At 32.1% G+C, this 25,385-nt stretch overlaps 2 protein-coding genes across 2 annotated transcripts; both read left to right on the forward strand.

Annotated features, from left to right (window-relative positions):
• Positions 1 to 15,019: 15,019 nt before the first annotated feature.
• LOC115879033 lies at positions 15,020 to 16,576 on the forward strand. The gene has a single exon (XM_030895669.1). It carries the CDS (start codon positions 15,020 to 15,022, stop codon positions 16,574 to 16,576), a length of 1,557 nt encoding a protein of 518 aa, XP_030751529.1.
• A 188-nt stretch (positions 16,577 to 16,764) lies between these two features.
• LOC115879042 lies at positions 16,765 to 20,282 on the forward strand. Its single transcript, XM_030895681.1, has 2 exons — positions 16,765 to 19,735; positions 19,792 to 20,282. The coding sequence occupies exons 1-2, from the start codon at positions 16,765 to 16,767 to the stop codon at positions 20,280 to 20,282; spliced, it is 3,462 nt and encodes a 1,153-aa protein (XP_030751541.1).
• The last annotated feature ends 5,103 nt before the right edge of the window (positions 20,283 to 25,385 follow it).

Consider the following 25,385-nt stretch of genomic DNA (forward strand, 5'->3'; position numbering starts at 1 on the left):
AAAAAAAGGTTTAATTATATATTTACTCTACAGAAGTTTTAGAATTTTAAAAGTTATTTTGTAATAAAAAAAAATATTTTAATCATACATAGTCCGGCAATAGTGCGTCGGTTTTGTTTAAGTGTAAACCTAAAATACGTACGAGGATGTATTTCAGTGTGAGTGAAAAAAGTGTGAGTGAAACGGGATATTTTATTTAAAATGGAACACCCTGTATAGTATTGCATTTTTGGCCTCGTTTCAGATCATTTTAGGTGATACTACTGATGGTCTCTACCATAGATTTAGTAAGAACAGATATCACATTAGACATTTTAACCCGATCAAACAATCGGAGGTTGACTACGTACTGTAAAAATCAACTGAGATAGAGAAGGCGACATTGCCGCATCTCAAATTTGCGCCTATCTCCTCAGTTTGATTTGCAGAAAAGGTGACTTTAAAACCTTCACCGGATATCAATAAATCTCAATTTCTTAATTAAATTAATAGTTTATTTTTTAAAGAAGCATGCGTAATAATATGTTATTAACCAGAAATATATGCGTTACTATTAAAGGACATGTTTACTGTTTAATGTGCTGAAACGTCTAGAACTATTGGCAACGTCGCTGCTAGTCTTCCAGAATGAAATGAGCCGTCCGTCCCACCACCCCTCGCGACGGCCCTTGGTCCGTTATAGCGTACTACGTTTAGCTTGCGGTGTGTTTGAAGTCGGAATCAAGACGAAAGTGAACTTTCAGTGTTTTTCGGTGGTTTTTGTTTTTGTTTAACGTACTTTTGAATCTGCGAATTCAGTATGGTACGACAGTGTCAAGTGTGTGGAAAAATAAGCTCAAATTACCCGAATTTGTCTTTTCACAGGTGGGTATTGTTTTCGTCATTGTACATAGGCGTCCCACAAGGGAGCCTCTCACAATCAAAATAATTTCTAATTATATTTGTAATAATTAATCTATTAAAACAAGAACGTAGTAGCCAGTAATTGAATTATAATTCGTCCCAATGACTGTTGTAGATCATAACAAATTTGAATATAAACGTTGCATTTGAAATTTTATTATAAGCCAGAAAGTGACATTTTTTTCTTAAAATTGCGTCATTTCTGGTCATTATATACGATATTCTAAAGGAATTTTGCTCAACAAATAAACAAAGGTGTTACCCGACCTTTTTTACATTTTATTGCTTTATTATATCTGCCCCTTCGGCCTTGTTTAGACAAGTCTGTTGAACTTAATGCAGAGAATAAGCATATATGTAGGGGTTAGGCCTTAATAATTTTTTGCTTCTTGTATTTTGTTTATTTATACATACCCTACCAAGCCTTGAGCTCCATCTACGGTAACGTAGATGAAGCAAACGTAATTCATTATTATGCGACAGAAATCCCATACTGTAGCACACATGTTTGATACTTTTAATGAATCAATTTTCAATTTTCTCATTAAATATTGATTTTAGGTATAGGAAGTTATTAATAATACAAGATTAAACAACTATTACACAGTACTTGGCAGGAAGCTATCGATTGCGAACTAAATCGTTACTAATTACTAATTTTGAAGTTCTTTTTAAGATCAAAAATGGTAAAACTAAAACCTAAACTGTCATTTCAGATTAAACGGGAAGTTCTAAATAATGTTGCCTATTCTAAACAAGAAAAATGTATTTATAAGTTTTATAACATCTCTAATTAAATTTGGACGCAAAGAATATTTCTGTTTGCTGTAGGTAATTTTCTCAGGGAAAATACGAAAATAAAAATGACTTTTTAAGTCAAAAAAAAGTCAAAAGGACAAGTTACTCCAAAAAAGGACTGTCCTTTTCAAAAAAGGACAGGTGGCAACCCTAGGTATTTCTGGAATAGAAATTTAATGGCAAATCTACAACTTTAGTTTGAAAATATGTTCCGGCCACCTATGTTTACAAAAATGTCTAAAATGTGCTTTACCATTCCCTCCATATTCTGAAAAAAAATTGAAAGAAATGTCACCAACCACAAACCTAATATAGAACTGTTTCGGAAGCCTGAGTCACCCTGTGAATATTCAAACGTAACTGAAAGTTTATATAGAAGTAACAGAAAGTTTAAATTGAAAATCGACGTTGGAGCGATTTTCGAAAACCACCTACTAACGTTTCAACATAGGTATATGTGGGATAGAAGAAAGATAAAATAATAGTAATAGAATAGACGAAAAAGTGTTAATATAGTATATCAATATGGAGTATAAATTTTACTAATTAATTTACTTTTACTTTACTAATTAAATGCTTTCCAAAAAACGATACGCCACTGGCCATTAGAACAATCGAAATGCTCCTAGTTGCCGGGGTCGGAAATTTTAGACTTCTCTGTCTCTTCTGTCCTTGTTTGATACATTGGAATGTTTGATACACTACCAACGAGTATTTATGAATGAGATGTTCGGTCTATCTTTATAATGTCTTTGGTCTCTACTTACTTTGCTATGAATATGGTAGTCGTAAATCACACAGCATATTCAAAATTCTACTACAAACTTTCTAAAATATTATCTGTTGTTATTGTCTTTTTTTTAATGTAACACCCCGTATATTATTGACCCTGTCGGTATGGTCGGCTATAGTATACCCTAATATATAGGGTATAGTATATAAATATTTTTTTACTAGATTGATAGTTAAAAAATGAACATTTTTTGTATTTAAAGTATTTCAAAATTTTTAATGGTTTCGTAATATTTCGTATGGCTCTTGCAACAATCAAATACGAGCGAAAAATCATTGGATGGCTTTGATAAAAACCGTTAAACATTTTTAAATACTGTACCATATTTATAGCAAAGTAAGACCATCTAAAGTAAATACCTACCTAATATAGTTTTGGTTTCAGGACAGTTCTTGTATTTTTAATAATTTTTTTAAGAAAGGCTAAAAAATATATATATTATTTATTTATTTAATAATATTTCTGAAACTATAGAAATATATTTACTCATATCTCAGTATTATGTAAAGTGATTTGAAAGGAAGCCAAAAGTGCAATAATATACAGGGTATTCCATATAAAAAATCATCCCGATTCACTCACACTTTTTAAGCGACATTATTACCGGACCCTGTATGTATTAAAGATTCTTTTGTGAAAAACACTTTAAAATACTATTCGAAGAAAATGATGAAATTACATGCTTTTCTATGCAATGAAAATTAGTTTTTTTATGTAGTTATTGAATCTCCATTGTATATTGATGCTTCCAAAACTAAACCAGGAACAAGGATAGGAGTATTTAGGCCGAAAACTAAATACTCCGAACCTACATATAGGCAGTAGGGTGAGCCAATAAACTAACCTATCAAATTTATGGGTTAAAATGAACCTAATAACCGAGAAAAATATATCTCCGGAAAGCAGGAGTTTTAGCTCAATTTTAAAAGGTGTCGGTGATTCAAAGTTTTCCAACACGTAAAAAAATATTTTTCCATTAAAAGTACCATAACTTTGAAACGGTTTACGATAAAAAAAATTTACATCGCGGATTCTTGTAGATCATAACATTTCCTAAAAAATCTATCTGAGAGTAATTTTTTTCAATTCAATAATTCGTATATTTGAAAGCTTTGAAAAGTGAAAAAAATCACTAAATGAACACTAAAACTGCATCACCGACACCTTTTAAAATTGAGCTAAAAATCCTACCTTACGGGGATATTTTTTTCTCAGTAATTAGGTTCATTTTAACCCATAAATTCCATAGGTTAGTTTTTTTTGCTCACCCTAATAGGCAGGTACGCTTAAGTTAGTTGTACGCTACAGATGCGTACAACTTATCATAGATAGAAACTATCGGAAACAAGAAATAACCCTCTTATCCGATAGTCAAGCAGCCTTAAGAGCGATCAACTCCAAGTAACCATCAATTCGAAGTTGGTGAAAGAATGCTTAGAGAAGCTCAACAAAATAGGTAAAGAAAGTAAAGTCCTCCTATTCTGGATGCCAGCCCATCAAAGAATAGAAGGTAATAAAAAGACAAGTGATCTAGCTAGGAAAGGAGCGAACACTCCCACTAATTGGTCCAGAACCGTTCTGCTTCTTTGGTTCAAACCCAAACTCCAACATAACCTGGAATGGAAATCCTCCAACCCCCGGTCTAAGGCATTCAAAGAAATTTCTCAGGACTTAACCTAGAAAAATCAAAGATTTTCCTTGATTAAGTAAGAAAAATCTTTGGATTATCACGGGATTTTTAACAGGATACTGTCTCCTCAGTAGATTTATGCTATAAGAAACAACGGCGAGTATCAGATTCTGTGGGAAAAATGAGGAAATACCAGAACACCTCAACACCATAAATTACCTATAACAGATGCGAAAGAAAGTGACTGCATCGGAAACCGCTCGGCAAACCCGACACGCCTATTGAGTGGTACCCTGTATGTATTAAATACACCAGTCGTTTAAATAAGTCTTGTAAATACACCAGTCGTTTAGTCCGGAAACCTATGCTGTGTCGTATTCGCTTGCTGGAATGACATAGTGCGTGGTTATATGTTTCTTTTTAAAAACGCGTGTAGGATTTTTGTTGAACTTTTGAACTGTTATTTCTAAGTTTTGGTAATTTGTATATCTTATTTAAAATGGGATGCAAATGTGTTTATTTATAAGGAAAAAAAAAGATATTTATAGTATAAAAAAATAATTTATTTAACAAAATTTAATTAAAAATGTGACAAAATAGTTACCTTTCTATTGGTTCTATCGGACTTTTTTCGACTATATAAATCTTTATTTGTAAACTTTAGTACATCAAATATTTTCAATCTAATAAATCATTTAATGATGTAAATAAGAGGAAATTTCTCACATGGGTGGTCAAATTTTATAGTTTTCATTATATCAAACAGCCTCTGAGAAATGTTTTCAACTCAAAATGCCTTTAATTATGTTTGACTACATCATTAAAAAGGGTGTTCAAATACATCAATGTGATATTTGTCTAAAATTTGCAAAAAAATCCGAATCTCTGGATAACTCGAAATTATTTACCCATTTAAAAGCCTTTGATCATGAAAGTGGAAAAATTTGTTCATTTTATTTACAGGCTGGAAAAATTATTTAAATTAAATTTTGATGAGTTTTGCACTGAAGAAAACGTTCAGAGGCTGTTTGATATAATGAAAACTATAGAATTTGACCACCCATGTGAGAAATTTCCTCTTATTTACATCATTAAATTATTTATTAGATTGAAAATATTTTATTCATTAAAGTTTACAAAAAATAAAGATTTATATAGTTGAAAAAAGTCCGATAGAACCAATAGAAATGTAACTATTTTGTCACATCTTTAATTAAATTTTGTTAAATAAATTAATTTTTTATACTATAAATATCTTTTTTTTCCTAATCACCTACGAGCTGATATAATATGACGAACAATCTATTAAATTACTGCGAGATTATACAGAAAAGTCCACAGACTTCGAGACATAGGAAAATCAAGTCCATTTAGCGTGTGTCCAAATTTTGACAAGTTTTCAAAAATTACAGTTTTGTTTAGACTGACGTTTAATTTCACCTGACTTCTCGGTGAATGATTTTTTATGGAGGTACATAAAATCTAAAATTTACGGCCATGAAGAAATTCAAAACTTGGAGCAGTTAAGGCAGAAAATATTTAATGCCTTTGACACTGTCACCCCTGATATGTTATCCAATGTGAGGAGGGGATTTTATGATCGTTTGGGTTATTGTTTAATGCAAGAGGGAGGCACTTTTGAACAATTTTTGTAATTTTTTAAATTTCATTATCCTGTTTTTTTACCGTTTACCCATTACCTACTTTGACGAACATGGGAAAACGAAGGTTCTTTTCAGGACCACAAATATTTTGATTGAGAAAATTGGTAACTTTTTTTTGGATTAAAAAACAAAAGTTGTTAATATAATACCAATTCAAAAGTGTTTTAGTAGTTTTAATACACACTATATTATAAAATTTATTATTATTATAATGTACATTATTAATACTATTGTTCATTCGAAATGGCATTAAGGCCCAATTGCAACAATGATTTAAATGTTTCTTAAAGATAAGTAGAGCTTAGAATGTGCTGTATTTATATTTACTTTAATATTCACCTCAAATGAGGGAATTTGACTGATACAATTTTTGAATTTGAATTGTTTTTAATGATACTAACAATTTTAGTTCAATTTTTAATAAAATTTATTTAATATTAATAGAAATCCAAGAGATTTGAAACCTCTTTTAGCGATTTATAACATTCTCAAATGAATTACAGGTGCCCTTATTTTCTATGAAAATCACACATTTTTTTTCATAGTCGCTGCAGTTGCTATAGCTATAAAAAACTAATTTTTTAAGGTGTGAAAATTGCGACACACGCTAAATGGACTTGATTTTTCGTATGTCTCGAAGTCTGTGGACCTTTTTGTATGCCTCGATAACATATTGGTGCAGATTATTTTCACCCAAACAAATAATAACCCAAACTAAACATTGATGCGGATTGTCTATGAACTCTTTCTGAAGGTCACAGAAACCTGAAAGCGTAATTCGGTGTTCTTTCGCATCTGTTGTAGTTAATTTGTGTCATCACTGAGTTCGTCGAGATGATAACCATTCGTGCCATACACTTGGTACGGCTAATATCTGAGATGGTAACCTTTGTGAAATCGTCTCAGATACTGGCTTTGTTCAAAGCCCTGAGACTGTATAATGAGCTATAACTTAAGAATGGTAACTTCCTCCTTCCCATACAATCTACAATCTACAAATTTCAGTCGATTTCTGCTGGTACTAATGCATGACCTGTGACTAGTACACTACACTGTATATGTGCAAAATACAATGAGCTAGATATACTACGATATTCTTATACATTTATGCATGACGGAAATAAAAAGGATTTATATCATAAAGCATTTTCATATAGCAAAATATTAGATTTATTCTCCATCTAGCCAAGTACACTGTCTAAAAAATAAAGCTATCCTATACATATTATGTGCTATCACAGTGCATTAAAGGCTATCTCTACAAACCGTACCGTAATACAAGAACATGTTAGATGTCTCCCATGCTTCACAGGACAAACCGCAAGAAAAGGACTTGGAATTTATCTATAAAAAAATAAACATTCAACAGTCACTATTTGATTTATTTAAGGCTACACGCATCGCTAAGCCACGTTTGTTTTTGAGAACAAATTTATATTTATGTCTGCAGTTTCTGACTTCTTTAAAAGATCTTATTATTTATATGGGATTATGTGTTAATCTGTTAATTTGAATTTGAATTTTAATACTGGTATTATTTGATTTTATTTATTGGAGAAAATCATGCACTGTGGTATGCACTACTTTTGTGCAGTACAGTAGCATATCTATTGTTGATATTTTGTATGGTCTTGGTAATATTTTGGATGTTTGTTGAATAATTCAAATTATAAATATTTATATGAACAATATATGTACAGGGTGTCACATTTTCGTTTCTTTTACAGTGCTTCTCGTTTATGAGTGGAGATACAAAGATATGCGGTTTTCACAACACCGCTACTTTTTTGTAAAACTAAAGATGCCATACAGATTCTGGCCCTTTTAGTTCAGGAAATACAGGACGAATTTTTGTTGCATTTTTTGACACTCTCGGTTATCTAATAATTTTTCGAAAAGTTAAATATCAACTAAGTGCCATAGCGATTGTCACGTAGGATCAAGTTTAGCGTTCAGTACGCGTAACTAGTTTTCCGCTGGGAGCTGTTCTTGAAAAATCATCCAAACTAATGTTTTTTTTAATGGGATTTTTTTTTAAATGCGAATTTTTTTTTAGATGGGATTTTCCACTCGGAAAAACGGGCAAACTAAAATGTTGATGTATTTTAAAGTTTTTTACATATATTGTGTTCTAGTGGACCGATTTTGATGATCTTTTAAGCAATTTGTAGCTAAATTATTTAACTTTTTTGTACTTCTTTCCATATTAAAAATGGAAGTTCCCATCTGTCAATTATGACATATGAGAGAACACAAAATGTTGAAATTTGAATAGTTTTAGTGAAAGTTTGGAACGCCCTGTGGAATATACTAAAAAACCAAGGAATTTGAAAATCATTTTATCATTTAGATGCGTGTTTTCTTGATAGTTTATTTTTAGTTTAACTCACTAGCTTTTTTTGAAGATATTCGCTTTTGAAGAAGACATTTGACACATGTCAAGTTCTTAAATTTGTACTAGCACTGTTAAAATTTTCCTGATATTTATTCATCTCTCCCCTCTTAATTAAATCTATTACCTTTTTCAAAAAATACAAATTTTTACAGTAAAACTTTCGTAATGATATAAATTGTACAAAATATAGTATGGAACTGATACGGAACGGAAGCTTACGCATAGTATCAATACAATAAAAATACAGAACGAACATGGAATAGATATGGAATAGAAACGGAAGGTATAGTGAGAATCAACCTTTATTCGAATTTTTTATCTTAAAACTATGCCTGTGCTTTTGGTTCTAGTCAACAGACCTATGAAATACTATTTATGATTTATGTAATGTCCCTGTTATTGAAAAATATTATTATTTTCTGTTGGCTCTTGGGCAGTTATTCTAGCAGAGATGGTTTTAAGGCCAGAAGTTGGATCCGGTAGTTGCTTTAACTGAAGACGATAGAGATCAAAATTATGTTGCTAACAGATTTAGGTGTACACGAAGTACAGTGCAGTCGCTTCCTCGGGACAAGTTTGTATACTAAACCCTCAGGAACTGTGATGACCAATAGACGATTGACTTATTGTAAGTTTATCTAAGAAACCGCCGTTTGTCAGCTTTTCAAATTTATAACGAATTGCACCTACATGTACCTAAGTGAACTATACACAAATCACTGTAAGAAGAAGATTAAACACAGCAAATTTCATGTCAAAAGAGTGAACCCAAGAGGGTCAAAACACGCGTAAGTGTGTTTTAATTGCTAGAGATCTGCCTTAGAAGCTAGACATCAACCTACAAAAAAGGTCCAATACTGATCTTTGCAAATAATGCGGCGCAGCGATGTGGTTTTTCTTTAGTCGATTATCTATACCACCGTTTTGGTAATTTAGTCAGTTTGTTTAAAATAATCTAACCAAAATTTGGCGCACTCTATGCAAATTACAGCTGATTGAAGAAAAAAAAGTTTTTCTTTATTTAACAATATTACAGTAAAACTTAATAATATAATCTGAAGATACCATGCACTTAATGAACTCATAATTTTTTCGTACCCTCCTCATCCTTGATTTTAATAGTTTCGACTTACCTACCAATTTACCTAATTCGTTTTATGAGCTGTCATTAAGGTTATTAATTAGCTAATAATATAAAAAAGAACCGATAATTCACTATACGCGTAGAAAACGTTTATAGGTTCAAAAAGGTGCGGATAAGCACAAATTATGATTGCTGATATCATCCGGCACAAGAACAAACAGAAGAAGGTTAAACGAAAAGAATTTAGGTACTACTTCAATGTCACGAATATTAGGAAAAATTGCTAAAAGCATATTTGCAAATAGGATTAGTACATTTATTTCATTCTTCTAGAGAATAAATAAAATCATTGATTCTTTATTTTTTCGAATCAATGTAATTAAAATTGACAATTGCAGAAGATTAGAAAGTGAGTTTGTGGATTATAAATTATGTAACTGTGATGACTAATTGGATAACCATTATTTAAAACATTGATTTTAGTTGTCGAAGAACGTGTTAAACATTAGGCAGCATCGCTATATAATGTGACGCTTTATAATGATTACGCGAGGCTTAAATATCTTAAATATCAGATATTCACAGAACAATCATCAATGAATTCCTTTCCTTGAACTATTTTTCATAATTTTTTTCTATTACGTATAATACTAGAAGAGTTTTTTTTATAATAATTATTGTGAATGCAGACATAGATCACCTTATATTAGGTTTGAATGAAAAGATTAAGATCATTCATTCGTTCTAATAATATCTAATCCAGTAAGGAACAGTATAACGAAAATTTACTGACGAATAAAAATTAACAAAATGTTAAGCTATATATCAGGATGCGGGCATTGTGGTATGTACCATCAATGGTACATCTATAAATCTCTCCTAGCAAAAATCATAAGTTAATCAATCATAAAAAATTATAAGTTCAATTTCAAATCATAATGAAACTACGAAAAAAATACCTACCTTCTGATGAGGAAACAAATGTTTACCACGATTAAAAACTACGTTTTCTTTTTTAAAACAGGTACCGCATAAGTGGAATAATTTGTAATAAGTAATTGAATGCCGTAGGTTTGGCAAAACTACTCATTACCCTTGTGATTTATATGCCGTTAATATACTAGGCTTCATATAACGTACTATACACAACGCGGAAAATTACAACTATTGGAAAAATTATCATACTGGTAAAGATCATTTTGTAATATAGCAGAAACTTGCAATATATTCAGACACTTGAAAAATTGATGATCTTATTAGGTTTCACTGAAATTGTTTAAAATACTTAACAGGCAAGCACTTGAAATATAATGAATAATAAACGAAATAGAACTAGAATGTATGAAGTGCTAATAAAAATTGCAAATGCTTGAAAAATAAGCATTTCGGTTCAAAATATTCTCAAACCGTTTTCATTAAACGTTTTCATTATATCAAAGAAATAAACAGAAATATAAAAAATCATACAACTGAAATTGCTAACAGAATCATGGCATGCAGTATCTGATACATGTACGGGTGGGTCAAATTCGACGCTTTTAAATGGAAACACCCTTTTCTATTATAGGAGATAGATAAAAACTAATGTCGGTGTCTGGAGCTCAATTTTTGGCAAAAACATGATGGTGAAAACCGCATATCGATATCTGTTACCGGTTCGGAGTTACGGGGTGTTTTTCAATATGTCTTATAAATATCGCTTACTTCCTACCACCAGCATCCTTTCTGCAGAACTTTTTGCTATTAAGGAGTCACTAAGAATAATCTCCAACCTACCTCCTTCCAAATGGATGATATGTTCAGATTCACTAAATGCATTACAATGCCTAAACGAATTATCACCAAAACATCCTCTAGCCGTTAAATAGCTCGACTTGCATCACTCTTCAATATCTAAAGGTTCAACCGTGGATCTAGTATAGATTCATAGCCATGTGGATATAAGAGGTAATGAAGATGCTGATAAGATTGCTAAGACTGCGGCAAATGATGCATTTTCTATCTCTGAACTTAAATTTCTACATATGTCCACAATAAAAAGTGGTATCCAGGCAGAGTGGGAAGTGACCGGAGATTCAAATAAGCTATAGGAATGTAAACCTCAATTCTTTCAAGTTTCTGTAGCTCGGTCACTGTCCAGAAGTGAGGAAGTCATTTGGAATCGGCTCAGGTTGGGTCACTGCTATTTCACCCATTCTTTCCTTTTAAAAGGCGACCCCCCGCCTAACTGCTCTCATTGTAGCAACCAATTAACAGTGTACCACTTCCTAATAGAATGTCCCTCCTTCAATAACTTAAGACAATCATTGGTCAGAATGGCGATCTGGCTTACGTTGTTGATGCTTATAACCTACATTCTTTGTTCCAATATATTAGGGCATCGGGTTTGGGTTCATTAATATAGTTTAATTTAAGTTTAATTTGATCAATGCCGCTAAGTGGCCCAGCAGCTGATGGATGGATAAAATCCTTCTTCTTCTTCTTTTTCTTCCTTTATTCTTCCGCAAATATATCCATAGGATTAGATCCATGGGCACTAAGTCAGGCGGCCTCGACGGCCAACGGCTGGGATCTTGGTTAACTATTTAATTATTTGTGAAATAGGCTGCAAAACTTTTGCTGATAACTTTAGCGTTCAGAAGCGGTGCATCGTCTTGCTGGAAAAATATGTTTTCGAGTTCCATTAAGGGCATATCATCAATAAGGGGTCCAAAACTTACTAGTTAGAAGTGGCGAACTTTTAAAAATTCTGTATTTCGAAGGGGATTATAACAAAATATCAAGTGTGCTATATTTTTGGAAAGGTAATTTTAAATTATTTTCAGTTAATTAAAAATATAGAGGGTGTCCCAAATAAAAAATCAATTTTTCTGTTGATAACTCTTAAATTAATGATAATTCGGATTGTCACAGGGTTTCTAACAGGACACTGTCTCCTCAACGAGCAGTAGATTGAAATTGAGAAACAAAAGCGAATGCAGATTCTATGGGGAAAACACCTTATTACCGAATGCACCGAGACGACAACCGTTCGTGGCATAAACTTTGGTACGGCTGATGTTGGAGATGGAAAGCTGGTCTCTGTAGAACCGTCTCAGATACTTGCTTTTGTCAAAGCCCTGAGAGTGTATGATGAGTTTAATGAGTTGAAAATGTTATAAAATTAATAAATGTTTTATGTTTATAAATCAAAAGACTCTATACAGGGTTGTTCACCACATACGACACGGTGTATTGTAGCTAAACGATTAGATTTTTAAAAATTGTAACATTTGGGTTCGTTGAAGGACTATTACAGCTACAATTTAAAAATATTTTTAAAAGATACAGAGTGTCCCAAATAAATAAAAAATATCAAAGTTATATTTTTTTAAATGGAACACCCTGTATATTATTACAATTTTAGTTTCTACGATTAAAATAAAGGTAAATTTGATTAAGGTTTATTACACTTAAACCTTACCGTTTATAAAATATTTTCAATTTTGTGAAATTGTAGTAAAATGTTAAGGCTTTATTTCGCCGAGGGTATCAAAGTTTTAAATACTAAATATTTACTGAAGTTTATTTATTGATCAGTTATTGTGTTACAATAATAAAAATTATACTACCTTATACAGAGCGTCTAAAAATTTATTTTAAATAATTACTAGCTTTAAACGGCACAGTTTCCGTGGAAAATGCATTTTCTTGCAAGTTAGAACTCATTTATCAATATATACTCATGGAATACTGACATTTTAGATAATTTTTAAAGATGTACCAAATTTTTGAAGAGTACAGATTCTAATATTGTCGATATAGTTCGTTTATCTCATTAAAAAATAAAAAAAACTGTTTAAATATTTGTTAAAGAGGACCAATTAATATCATTCCAGTATTCAAACTACATTAATTGATTGTTTGCGTTAATTAATATTAATTGTTTCAAATACTAAAAAACTAAATTTTGTATGTGCATTAGACAGTGTGGTAAAAAGTAACACCTCAAAAATAATATTTCATTTTTTAACAAATGCTTATTTATAACAACAGAAACGTTTATTTTCATAACTTATTATTATATTGATTTCTGATTCAAATCCACATCTATTTAGAATAACTTATTAACGAACACAATTAAGTATGTAATTAATTATTATTTGGGCGGAAATAATGGTGGCATATTTAATTAATGGTATATTTTTTTATAAAGATTTAAAAAATTTTCTTTTTACATACAAATGGAACAGGAATATTATCGTTTTGCTAAAAACATTAATATTACTAGCCTGTACATTTTGTTTATTTGTTGCTTTAAAAACAATCTAAAACGTCAACATTCCATGGGTATATTGATAAATGAGGTCTAAATTATAAGAAAATGCATTTTCTACGAAAACTTGAAGGAATAGGTAAAAAGTGGTATAATACAATTTGAAAGAAAATTAAATTGTGCATCTGATTCTCCTAAAATATATAGGGCGTTCCGTTTAAATTAAACAAATTATTGCCGTTTAAAGCTAGAAATTGTTTAAAATAAGCTTTTAGATACTCTGTGTGAGGTAGTATTATTTTTATTATTGCAACACAATAACTGATCAATAAATAGACTTCAGTAAATATTTAGTATTAAAAACTTTGATACCCTTGGAGAAATAAAGCCTTAAAATGTTTACTGCAATTTCACAAAATTGAAAATATTTCAAAAACGGCAAGGTTTAAGTATGATTTGATTAAAAGTACATTGATCAAATTTACCTTTATTTTAATCGTAGAAACTAAAAATGTAATAATATACAGGGTGTTCCATTTAAAAAAATACAATTTTGATATTTTGTATTTATTTGGGACACTCTGTATCTTGTAAAAATATTTTTAAATTGTAGCTCTAATAGTCCTTCAACGAACCCAAAACTTACAATTTTTAAAAATCTAATCGTTTAACTACAATACTCCGTGTCGTATGTGGTGAACAACCCTGTAGATACTGTTTGTTACTTAATAGAGAATTTGAATTTAGCGCCTAAAGCGCGCCATATTGGTGACGTAGAGAATGACATAGCAGCCACGTTCAAGAAAAGAATTGTACACACATTCTTGTAAAACACACATAGCAAATAAAGTTTCATAGAAGTTACAACTTCTTTCAATCCACAACATACACACAAAAATCAACAGTCCACTGCACAATCATATTCAAACAAAACATTGGTCCTTCGACGCAGAATAGCATCAAAACGGTTGAGAAATCAGCAAGAATACACGGAAAAGGAGTTGAACCTAACATTTTACAACAAACAAAAGAAGCCAAATCATAACAGAATTCATTCAGCAAGACACAGCAATTCATCAAGTAGGTCCATTCCTTTATATCCTAGCTCATACAATCATTTAAACCAAAGCTAATATTTGATTTTACAATAAAAGTCAATTTAATCTCATATATATCATAAAAAACACATTATAGTCGTTAAAATAGCATAGTATCAGGTAGGATAGTTGTACAATGAACATAATTTCAAGCATTTACAGTAGTTTTGACATACCAAGTGTGAATTATTTAAACAAAATCATAGCATTCAATTTAGCCGGTTATTTCTGGATATTATTCGTTTACATGTCGGTTTCAAAACGACTTCCGAACAATTTTTCACACTAACGTTTGCATGGGGGTCAAAATTTAAATTAATAGGTAAAATAATTAGAAACATAATTATTTAGACATAAATCAGTTACATACTTATTTAAACAATTATAATAAATAGTAACAATGTCGGACGAAGAATTCAAAACATTAAAAGTTCAATGCAATATGCTTAAAAATCGATTATTTCGGTTTGAACAATTTTTAAATGATGCAGCGAATCATAAGAAAATCGATGAAATTGATATTCGTTTACAAAGATTAGATGAAACATGGAACGAATTCCAAACTGTACAACTTTCTATAGAATTAATTGACAATTCTGACGAAATTTGTGCTGAGAGGAATGTCTTTGAAGACAAATATTTTTATTTAGTTTCAAGATTCAGATATTTAATTAACACTTATAAAACACACTCTAACAACAATCAAGTAGTTCCTAATAATTATCTAAATCCGTCAATGAACATAAAACTACCTCAAATCGACCTGCCGCATTTTAATGGAACATACGAGAACTGGTTACCCTTTTATGAGGGATTTAAAGCACTTGTTCTTGATAATCCGTCACTCAACAATATTCAACGCTTTTATTATTTACTTTCGGCTTTAAAGAATGACTCGATTCAGGTAGTTCGGTCACTAGAAATCAGCGATCACAATTTTGATATAGCATGGCAATTGCTGAAGGACAGATATGAGAACAAACGTGTAATTGTTCAAAATCATATAAAAGGCATATTTGAGCTCCCCGTTATGAGCAAAGAAAATCACGGTATCTTAAGAAAAATTATAGACGGTTTTTCTAAACATCAAAGAGCTTTAAAGTCATTAGGACAACCAGTCAATACCTGGGATACATTATTGATTTATATTTTAAGCAATAAATTAGATAATCATACAAGACGCGAATGGGAAGCATCTTTAAAGTCAGATCAGCTACCAGATATAACTATATTTTTAGATTTTCTTAAAAATAAAGCACAATTGCTCGAAACATTAGACACTCGTGAAACAAATAGGGTAGTAGGAGTTAAGTCAGATAAATCATTCATGCGTTCATCAAGTCATTTAGTCACCAAAGCCAATGATCAATTTAGAACTGATTGTAGGTTTTGCAGAGATAATCACATGATTTACAAATGTGATAAATTATTAGCTCTTTCTCCTAAGGCAAGATATACGGAATTAAACAAATTAAATATATGTTGTAATTGTTTAAAATTCGGACATTCAGTAAATACATGTCGAAGTAGTAGTGCTTGTAAGCAATGTCATAAACGACATAACACTGTACTGCATTTCAATAATTACATTGTCAAAGAAAAAAACGTTACAGAATCGCCTACATCAAATGGCACAGAATTATCTACAGTTCAACCAACACATCCCAGTGTTCACATATCACAAGAACGTCAGATTCTGTCAAATTCAGAAGATTCCATCGTGAACGTGACTTCTCTAGAACAAAATTTGTTACATTCCAAATCAGTAAACGAGCAGGTATTGTTATCCACCGCACATATACATGTTTTTGATATAAATAATAAGCCTGTCAAATGTAGAGCATTATTAGATTCAGGTTCTCAATCGAATTTTATGACTCATGAATTATTCAAAGTGCTTAAACTAGACGCTTTACCGATTCAAATACCGGTAACAGGAATTAATCAAACAAGTTAAATATTAATAAAAAAGTTTTTGCCAAAGTTAAGTCAACTGATAGCTCGTATAGTTCAAATCTGTCATTTTTAATTTTAAACAAAATAACAAGTGAGTTGCCACAGTATTATTTTAGTCCTTCCGAGTTGAACATTCCAGACAATATTGAAATATCAGATCCAGAATATAATAAACCAGGTAAGATAGACATGCTGTTAGGCAGCGGAGTTTTCTTTTCTTTACTATCATCAGGCAAAATCGAACTAAATAAATATGGTCTTATCTTACAACAAACTAAATTAGGTTGGATATTAGCCGGTCCATTACAAATTCCCGAGTCAAACTCTTCTGAAATAGTCTCTTGTTCTAATGTAGCTTCCAATTGTCTTTTTACGCAAAATGATAATCTTCTAAACGAACAACTCGAGCGTTTTTGGCAAATTGAAGATCTGTCATCTGATAATACAAAGTTATCAAATGAAGAACTTGATTGTGAAATACATTTTCGAAAACATTTTGAACAGGACACTACCGGTCGTTACACAGTACAACTTCCGTTGAAGAGCAATCATACTGAATTAGGTGAATCAGTAAGTACAGCAATCCAGCGTTTAAAGCACCTGGAAAGTAAGCTAGTACGCAATGATGACTTACGTAAACAATATCATGAATTTCTGCAAGAATATGAAGACTTAGGACATATGTCAAGAGTTAATATCGAATTGGATAAATCCAATGAAATACATAATTATTTACCACATCACGCGGTAGTAAAAGAAGATAGTAGTACTACACGTGTAAGAGTAGTTTTTGATGCATCATCTAAAACGGCATCAGGATTCTCTTTGAATGATGTGATGATGATAGGTCCTGTTGTTCAGAGAAACTTGTTTGATATTTTAGTACACTTACGCATATTTAATGTAGTCATTACAGCGGACGTTGCAAAAATGTACCGACAAATATTTGTCCATGAATCGCAGCGCAATCTACAAAAAATTGTATGGCGCAAAGAACCATCGGAAGAAATTAAACATTATCAGTTGAATACAATTACTTATGGAACAGCTAGCGCTTCCTTTCTAGCCACACGTACTCTACATCAAATTGGACTTAATTGCAAGGATACTGAGCCTATAGTTAGTGATGCAATTTTAAATAATTTTTATATGGACGACTTAATTTGCGGAGCATCCACCATTGAAGACGCTATAGAGCTAAAATCAGGGCTGGAAAGAGTTTTGTCGAATTCAGGCTTAACGCTGAGGAAATGGCGATCAAATAAACAAGAAGTTCTTAATACAAGTTTAAATAAAGAGTCAGAAAATGAAAGCCAATCTCAGTACGTGATATCATCAGATATGAAAGGAAAAACATTAGGTATATATTGGGATACAAAAACTGATATATTTCAGTATCTTATAACATATAAAGACTTAAAGAAACCAATTACAAAAAAGGTTATACTATCTACAATAGCCACTATTTTCGACCCACTGGGTCTCATATGCCCATGCATTATAAGAGGCAAATTATTCCTACAACGGCTCTGGCAATTAAAAATAGACTGGAATGAAGAAATTCCTGGCGATTTTCAAGACATTTGGAGAGATTTTATCGATACCCTGACAGACATAAATAAAATACAGATTCCGAGACATGTTATACTGACCAAACCGTCAAGGTTATATTTACATGGATTTTCTGATGGATCAGAAGTAGCGTACGGTGCTTGCATTTACATTGTGTCGACCGATGACAGTGGTCATAGTTTATCAAATTTAATATGTTCTAAATCACGTGTTTCACCGATTAAAACCATATCTTTACCGAGATTAGAACTATGTGCAGCGTTATTGTTAGCTCAATTAATGAACACGGTTCGACAAGCATTGAAACTTGATGTTACTTGTTACTTTTGGACAGATTCTAAAATCGTGTTGGCGTGGTTAAATGATCAACCTAACAGATGGAAGACATTTGTAGCCAACAGAGTGTCAGAGATTCAGTGCTTGAGTGAACATTCCGATTGGTATCATGTACCTTCCCCAGATAATCCTGCGGATATTGTATCTCGTGGCTTACAACCTTCAAAATTAATACATTCTAAATTGTGGTGGCATGGCCCTGAGTGGCTTACTCAATCCATAGATCATTGGCCATCAAAAGGTGAAATTAAAATAGATACAATTCCCGAAATGCGCAAGGAAAAGATTATTTTAACGTATCATACAATTACTGACAGTTCAATATTTTCTCGATATTCTAGTTTTTCTAAACTACAGCGCGTAGTAGCTTATATTTTAAGATTTAATCATAATTCTAGAAATAAGGATAAACTAGATAAGGGTCTTTCCCATAACGAGTTGGAAAGAGCTACTCTGGTATTGTGTAAAATGGTTCAGGCACTGGAGTTTCCAGTAGAACTAGCTCTTTTATGTCAGAGCAAGTCGATTCATAAAAATAGTAATATTTTATCATTAGATCCTTTTATAGATAAGGATGGTCTTATTAGAGTAGGAGGGCGACTTAAACATTCATCTCTAACATTCGAACAAAAACATCCTATTTTGTTGCCCGGAAAACACATATTAACAAAGCTTTTAATAAAACACGAGCATCATAAATGTTTACACGCCGGTAGTCAATTAATTCTTGCACGATTGCGTACTAAATTTTGGCCAATTAATGGTCGTAATGCTGTTCGCAGTGTATTAAAGAATTGCCTCACGTGCTTTAAAACCAATCCAAAAACAGCGGTTCAAAAAATGGGTGATCTACCTGAATCGCGAATCACACCTTCTAGGGCGTTTTATCATTGTGGCATTGATTACACTGGATTTTACAATTTAAAAGACGGAAAATCAAGAACACGGACTTTAGTTAAATGTTATTTATGTATATTCGTTTGTCTAGCTACTAAGGCCGTACATGTTGAGTTAGTTTCCGATCTTACTACTGAAACATTTATGAACGCGTTTAAGAGATTCGTATCTCGGAGAGGTCTATGTCGACATATTTATACTGACAACGGTACTAACTTTGTTGGTGCTCATAACAACATGCAAGACGTTTATAAGATATTAAAAAACTTAAACGATAATGAAAAGTATTATAACTATTTTAAAGATCATATTATCGAATGGCATTTCATACCTGCAAGATCTCCTCATTTTGGAGGCATGTGGGAAGCGGCAGTAAAATCGTTTAAACATCATTTAAAACGAGTTGTACAGATGCTAGTTTAACGTTTGAGGAATTTTACACGGTCTTGACTCAAATAGAGGCGATTTTAAACTCCAGACCTTTATCCCCTCTTTCAAATGACCCTTTAGACCTTTACCCATTAACCCCAGGACATTTCTTAATTGGCGATGCTCTGGTCTCAGTTCCTCAACAAGCAGTAGTTGATATACCATTGAACCGATTGTCCCACTACAAGAAACTACAACAAATGGTGCAGAGTTTTTGGAACCGCTGGTCAAATGAGTATCTGCATACCCTACAACAACGTTCTAAATGGAAGGAGGACAACAGCAACATTATCATCGGCTCGCTGGTTCTCCTCAAGGACGAAAATCTTCCCCCCATGAGTTGGCAACTGGGTAGAATCATGGAGGTGATTCCCGGCAAAGACGATAAGGTTCGGGTAGTCCTGGTGCGTGTCCGTGGCGGTATTGTTAGAAGAGCGATACATAAAATTTGTCCGCTGCCTCAGGCAGACTAGATATGTATTATTAAGCTAAGATATACTAATATAAGTTATGATATGTTAGTAATATGTGCCATTTTTGATATTGTATAAGTTAATATTGTTAATTCAAATTAATATTTTATTTTATATATTGAAATAGTTAAGTATTTCAAGGCCGGCGCCATGTTTCTTACTTAATAGAGAATTTGAATTTAGCGCCTAAAGCGCGCCATATTGGTGACGTAGAGAATGACATAGCAGCCATGTTCAAGAAAAGAATTGTACACACATTCTTGTAAAACACACATAGCAAATAAAGTTTCATAGAAGTTACAACTTCTTTCAATCCACAACATACACACAAAAATCAACAGTCCACTGCACAATCATATTCAAACAAAACAGATACTATGTAAACATTTTAGAATTATTAATAACAATCTCTGACTATAATGAGTAACAGAGTATCACTGATTTCTTAAAAAACTTCTAAAAGGCAACTCATCGACTACTGAAAAAAAAATCCGCTAGAGGTTCTATTAAGGATAATAGTCCTCGGTCGCCAAAAATGAACGTATAGTGAGATGTAGACTAAATTAATAAAAAGGGGAAAGTTGTTATTTCTATGCTTTTAGAAATTCTTGATAGAGGGAATAAAATAATTGATTGGCTGTAGCGTGTAGGAATGAATAATTTCTTAATTTTTGACTAGCCTGTTTTTTAGAGAAATCAATTTATTTGTAGTTGATTCAAAATCTAAATGTTAGTTCTTTTCATAAAAAAATATATACCTATCCTAATAAAATTATGCGAGTAAAAATAGATGAAATGCTATCAGCAATGAATAACGTCCAGCTGTTATTATATTTACTGCAAATAAAAGCGCAGGTCACTGGCATGGGTGGGTCGAAAATTATGTGGTTGTTGCCATTGTAGCACTTCGTTATAATTCGAAACTGGCCAGCCCGTTAAGTCGTAAACTATTTAAGCCAATATTTGCTTTTCATATATTTGTAGGATTTGCGTAAAAATAAAAGCTTTGGAAATGATGGGATTGGAGATATTAACATAACGCTAAATGAGCTATCGGAAAACAACACCCAATAACATTTTAATGGTTAGCGGAAAGATTTTAATAGGAAATATCTAAATATGATATGCTTAATAAAAAATTGCAATAATTATAAACAAAATGATTGTTGAAGCAACTGTGCGAAGAATATTTTTTGTTTATAAAAATATTATGTCATCGTATATCCTTTTCCGATTTAGGTTTAAAACTTGTTCCGCTTCACTATCTCTGTATAACGTCCAGTACTTCACCATTGCGGGGGTTGATATCGTAGCTTATGGAATTATAATATCATCTATTATTATTTTTATTGGTTCCTTCAATTTGTTTTTGTATACTTTTCTCTAAAAAACTCTCGGCAATATATACAAGAAGCCAAAGCAAGAGTAATTATATATAAAACAACCCCAGAGTTCCCAACTGCCAAAGGAGTACGACAAGGAAACGTGATATCCCCTAACCTGCTTACACAGCAGCACTAGAAGAAATTTAAAAATAGATGGAGAATATCTCAACTACCTAAGATTTGCTGATGACATAGTCATAATTGCCAATAGTCCTGAAGAACCACAAGCACATATTAACGAACTAAATATAGCCATCAATAAAGTGGGTCTCAAAATAAATTTAACAAAAACAAAAGTAATGCACAACAAAGTAGTGGATCGAAAAGACATAATAGTAGGAAAATATATATATTTGGAACAGCTCTCTACTACCAGAAATCAACATAAGAATTAAAATAGCATGCAGCACTTATGGAAGAAACTTAATCATATTCCAACCTAGAATGCCACTTTATATTAGAAGTAAACATTCGACCAATGTGTACTACCAGTCATTACTTATGCATGCGAAACATGGACTCTTAAAACGAACATTATAAGAAAACTGCAGGTCGCATAACGTTCAATAGAACGAAATATGCTGGAAATAACCAAGAACCTTGTAAAAAAAAGGGAGCGAATACGACAAAAGATCGAAAAGAAAAGAAAAATAGATGTCATCCACAGAATCAAATCTGTCAAGTGGCAATGGGCAGGACACCTGGCGAGAAGGACGGACAACAGATGGACAATAAAATTTACAGCATGGTACCCACGTGGCATTAAGAGACCTAGAGGAACACCAAACCTGAGATGGGACCGTGATATTAGGTTATTAGCGGGGATAACTTGAGCCTGCATAGCTAACAATAGACAATTATGAGCCCAACTACAAACAGAGTATCTAAACATGTGAGGGAGGCTATATCATAATTGGAAATGACTGATTAAGCCGAGAATGATGATGACACCGAAAGACTTTAATTTTAAACACTGGACACGCGTTTTGCTAACCATGTTAGCATTATCAGCTTTAAGGATTAAAACGGATCAAACAGTTTTAATTATCTGCTGATGACGCTAACATGGTCAGCGAAACGCGCGTTTAATGTTTAAAAGTAAAGTGTTTTAGTGTATTTTGGTGAATTAGTGTTTTATTTTGCTTTAATGATCTATAACACATAAAGCTGTCTGAATTAAACTATGTTACTCGTCACAACACGACAAGATGAAAAATAATATTCATTGGTGTACTCAACTTATTTTTTTGGTCTATTTTGAGTTACACCTTTTCGTTTGGACAGTGACGATATGACTAGTCCAAAACTAGCCTGGTATTACTATATTTCACTTGAGTTAACCTATTATTGATAATTTAAATTTTATTAATTGCTAAAGAATTCGATAAAATACGCATATCTGACTTTATAAACATACTGAAAGAGAAAAAAGAGCCTGATAATGTTGTGAAAATCATCAGAAAACTAAATATTGATATCATAACTCATGTAAAAGCAGGGGGCATCTAACACGAGATATACTAATACCAGGAGGCATTAGACAAGGAGACTCCTTATTCAATCTTATAATGGACATAATCATAGAAAAGAAAGAAGGAAAGACTTCGATGAATATCGGTTATCGAATGGGACACAACAGAGTTAGCATGGTGTTGATAGCACGCTAATGTTGTTAGCACTGATGTAGTGTTATTGTTAGCACGCTGATGATGCAGCCATTATCGCGGATACAGGGTACGATATGCAGAGACAGCTTCTTAAGTTCTATCTAGTAAGCCGAAAATTAAATATGATTATCTCTACAGAAAAAAAACTTTCTCTAGAGAGCCGGTAAGATGCAAACTGGTAATAGAAAACAAAATTATTGAAATAAGTCTCACAGTTTAGATACCTAGGAATAGATATGTCGAACTACCATGATCCGGAGTTAGATTTGAGAAGCCAAATAAACACAGTAACGGCCATGTCAGGATGTCTTAGGCAAATAGTGTGGACAAACCCCTTCACCCCATGCAAGCAGACAGCAAAATTAAAATTTGCAATATATAAATAATTAAAATTTACAAATATATTTCTCCATGTGTATCTGTTTGACTGAATTTTTAAAAACGAATAACGATTAATATCAGGCAGACTGTAAAACTAAATCGAATACAACTAGGAAGACTGTCAAAAATAAGGTTAAAATATAATAAACTAGCATGTACCAGCGACTTCGTTCGCGTCGAATTAATAATTTGTAAATATAAACCAAAGCAAGCATTTCCATTAACATACAAACTGGATAAAATTTTCTCGCATTTATGTCAGCATGAGAAAAAACAATATGGCGATATTATTATATAACTTGGTAATATTTGTGGGGTAGTTTCATCTCGTTGGAATTTGACTTTCGAAAAATCCGTTTGCCAAAAATAAGCATTTTACGTCAAGCAGTTTAAGCAGAATCGTGGTTAATCAATTACCCAACTTTTTGGAACACCCTGTATGATTTTTTAAAAAATTTCAAAATATGTAAAAAAAAACAAATAAATTATGCTTGTCCAAGCGTTTCCTCGAAAGACTAACCGTTTTTTAAATAACAAGTATTGTAATAAGGGGCGTTTTCACCCTCTTGGAATTTGAGATTCGAGAAGCCCCTCCTTATCAAACCTCTGCACCCCACAGTCAATCTGTTTGCCAAAAATCAGCTTTAAACGTCAAGCAGTTTAAGTAGAATCGTGATTACTCAATGGTCATATTTTATGAAAAACCCTGTATAAATTTATAAAAAAAAAACTTAAAATATGTAAAACAACAAAATAAAATATACGTGTTTAAGAGTTTTTCCAAAAAACTCACCGGTTTTTAAATAAAAAATATTTTAATATTTGAGGGATAATTTCATCCCCTTAGAATTCGAGTTTCGAAAAATCCCTTCTTATGGAACCTCTACATCCTAAAGTCAATCTGTTTTCCAAAAATCAGCTTTTTGCGTCAAGCGCTTTAAGCAGGATCGTGATTAATGAATGACCAGATTTTTCGAAACACTCTGTATACATTTTTAAAAAATCTTAAAATATTTAAAAAAACAAAATAAAATATAGTTGAGTCGCTGAAATGAACATCCTAAGACCCATAATGGCGAAGAATAGAAGAGACAGAATTAGAAACACAAATATCAGACAACAATATGAAACATAATGGTTCGCACACGTAAAACGTAGGTAAGAGACAGTCGGTAAGACCTCCAAAAAAATGGAAAGACAGTTGGCAGTCTATCCCCAAGAACTCCTACAGAGGCAACCCCTTAAAAATAACAGATCGATTAGATCTCAAATAAGTAGAAGAACAAGAAAATTTTATTAAAATGCTTTTTTGTTCTATAATAAATCCCCTAGGCCTCATGCAAATTCTTTCGGTTTTATTTTACTACTGTTGATCAAACTGAATACGTATCTCGATTTAGTTGTTTCAGTAATATTTAAATTCGCTTAATATATTCATTCATATTATGGTCATATAATTAATAGTCTTGTTTTTGAATAAAATGGGTGACGTAATTTTGCTTCAATCCCATTTATAGGTATGACTGTAATAAATGTCACTTATTACGTTTGTGTCAAGTTTATGCATATTGTTTTTATGATGGAAATGGTTCAGATATTTTCTTCAGAACACTCTACAAAAAGCTTTTCTACTCTTTATAAGTTTTACTACTATCCGATGTCCTCTACCT

Source organism: Sitophilus oryzae, unplaced genomic scaffold (assembly GCF_002938485.1).
Source record: "Sitophilus oryzae breed Bouriz unplaced genomic scaffold, Soryzae_2.0 scaffold_1063_pilon_pilon, whole genome shotgun sequence".
NCBI classification, from domain to species: Eukaryota; Metazoa; Arthropoda; class Insecta; order Coleoptera; family Curculionidae; genus Sitophilus; species Sitophilus oryzae.

Bases quoted from the DNA above. Each gene is read 5' to 3' on its own strand.
- LOC115879042 (XM_030895681.1), top strand. From the start codon at position 16,765: ATGCTGTTAGGCAGCGGAGTTTTCTTTTCTTTACTATCATCAGGCAAA. The intron at 19,736-19,791 runs GCATGTGGGAAG...CGAGTTGTACAG, and splicing joins AAGATCTCCTCATTTTGGAG to ATGCTAGTTTAACGTTTGAG.
- LOC115879033 (XM_030895669.1), top strand. From the start codon at position 15,020: ATGTCGGACGAAGAATTCAAAACATTAAAAGTTCAATGCAATATGCTT.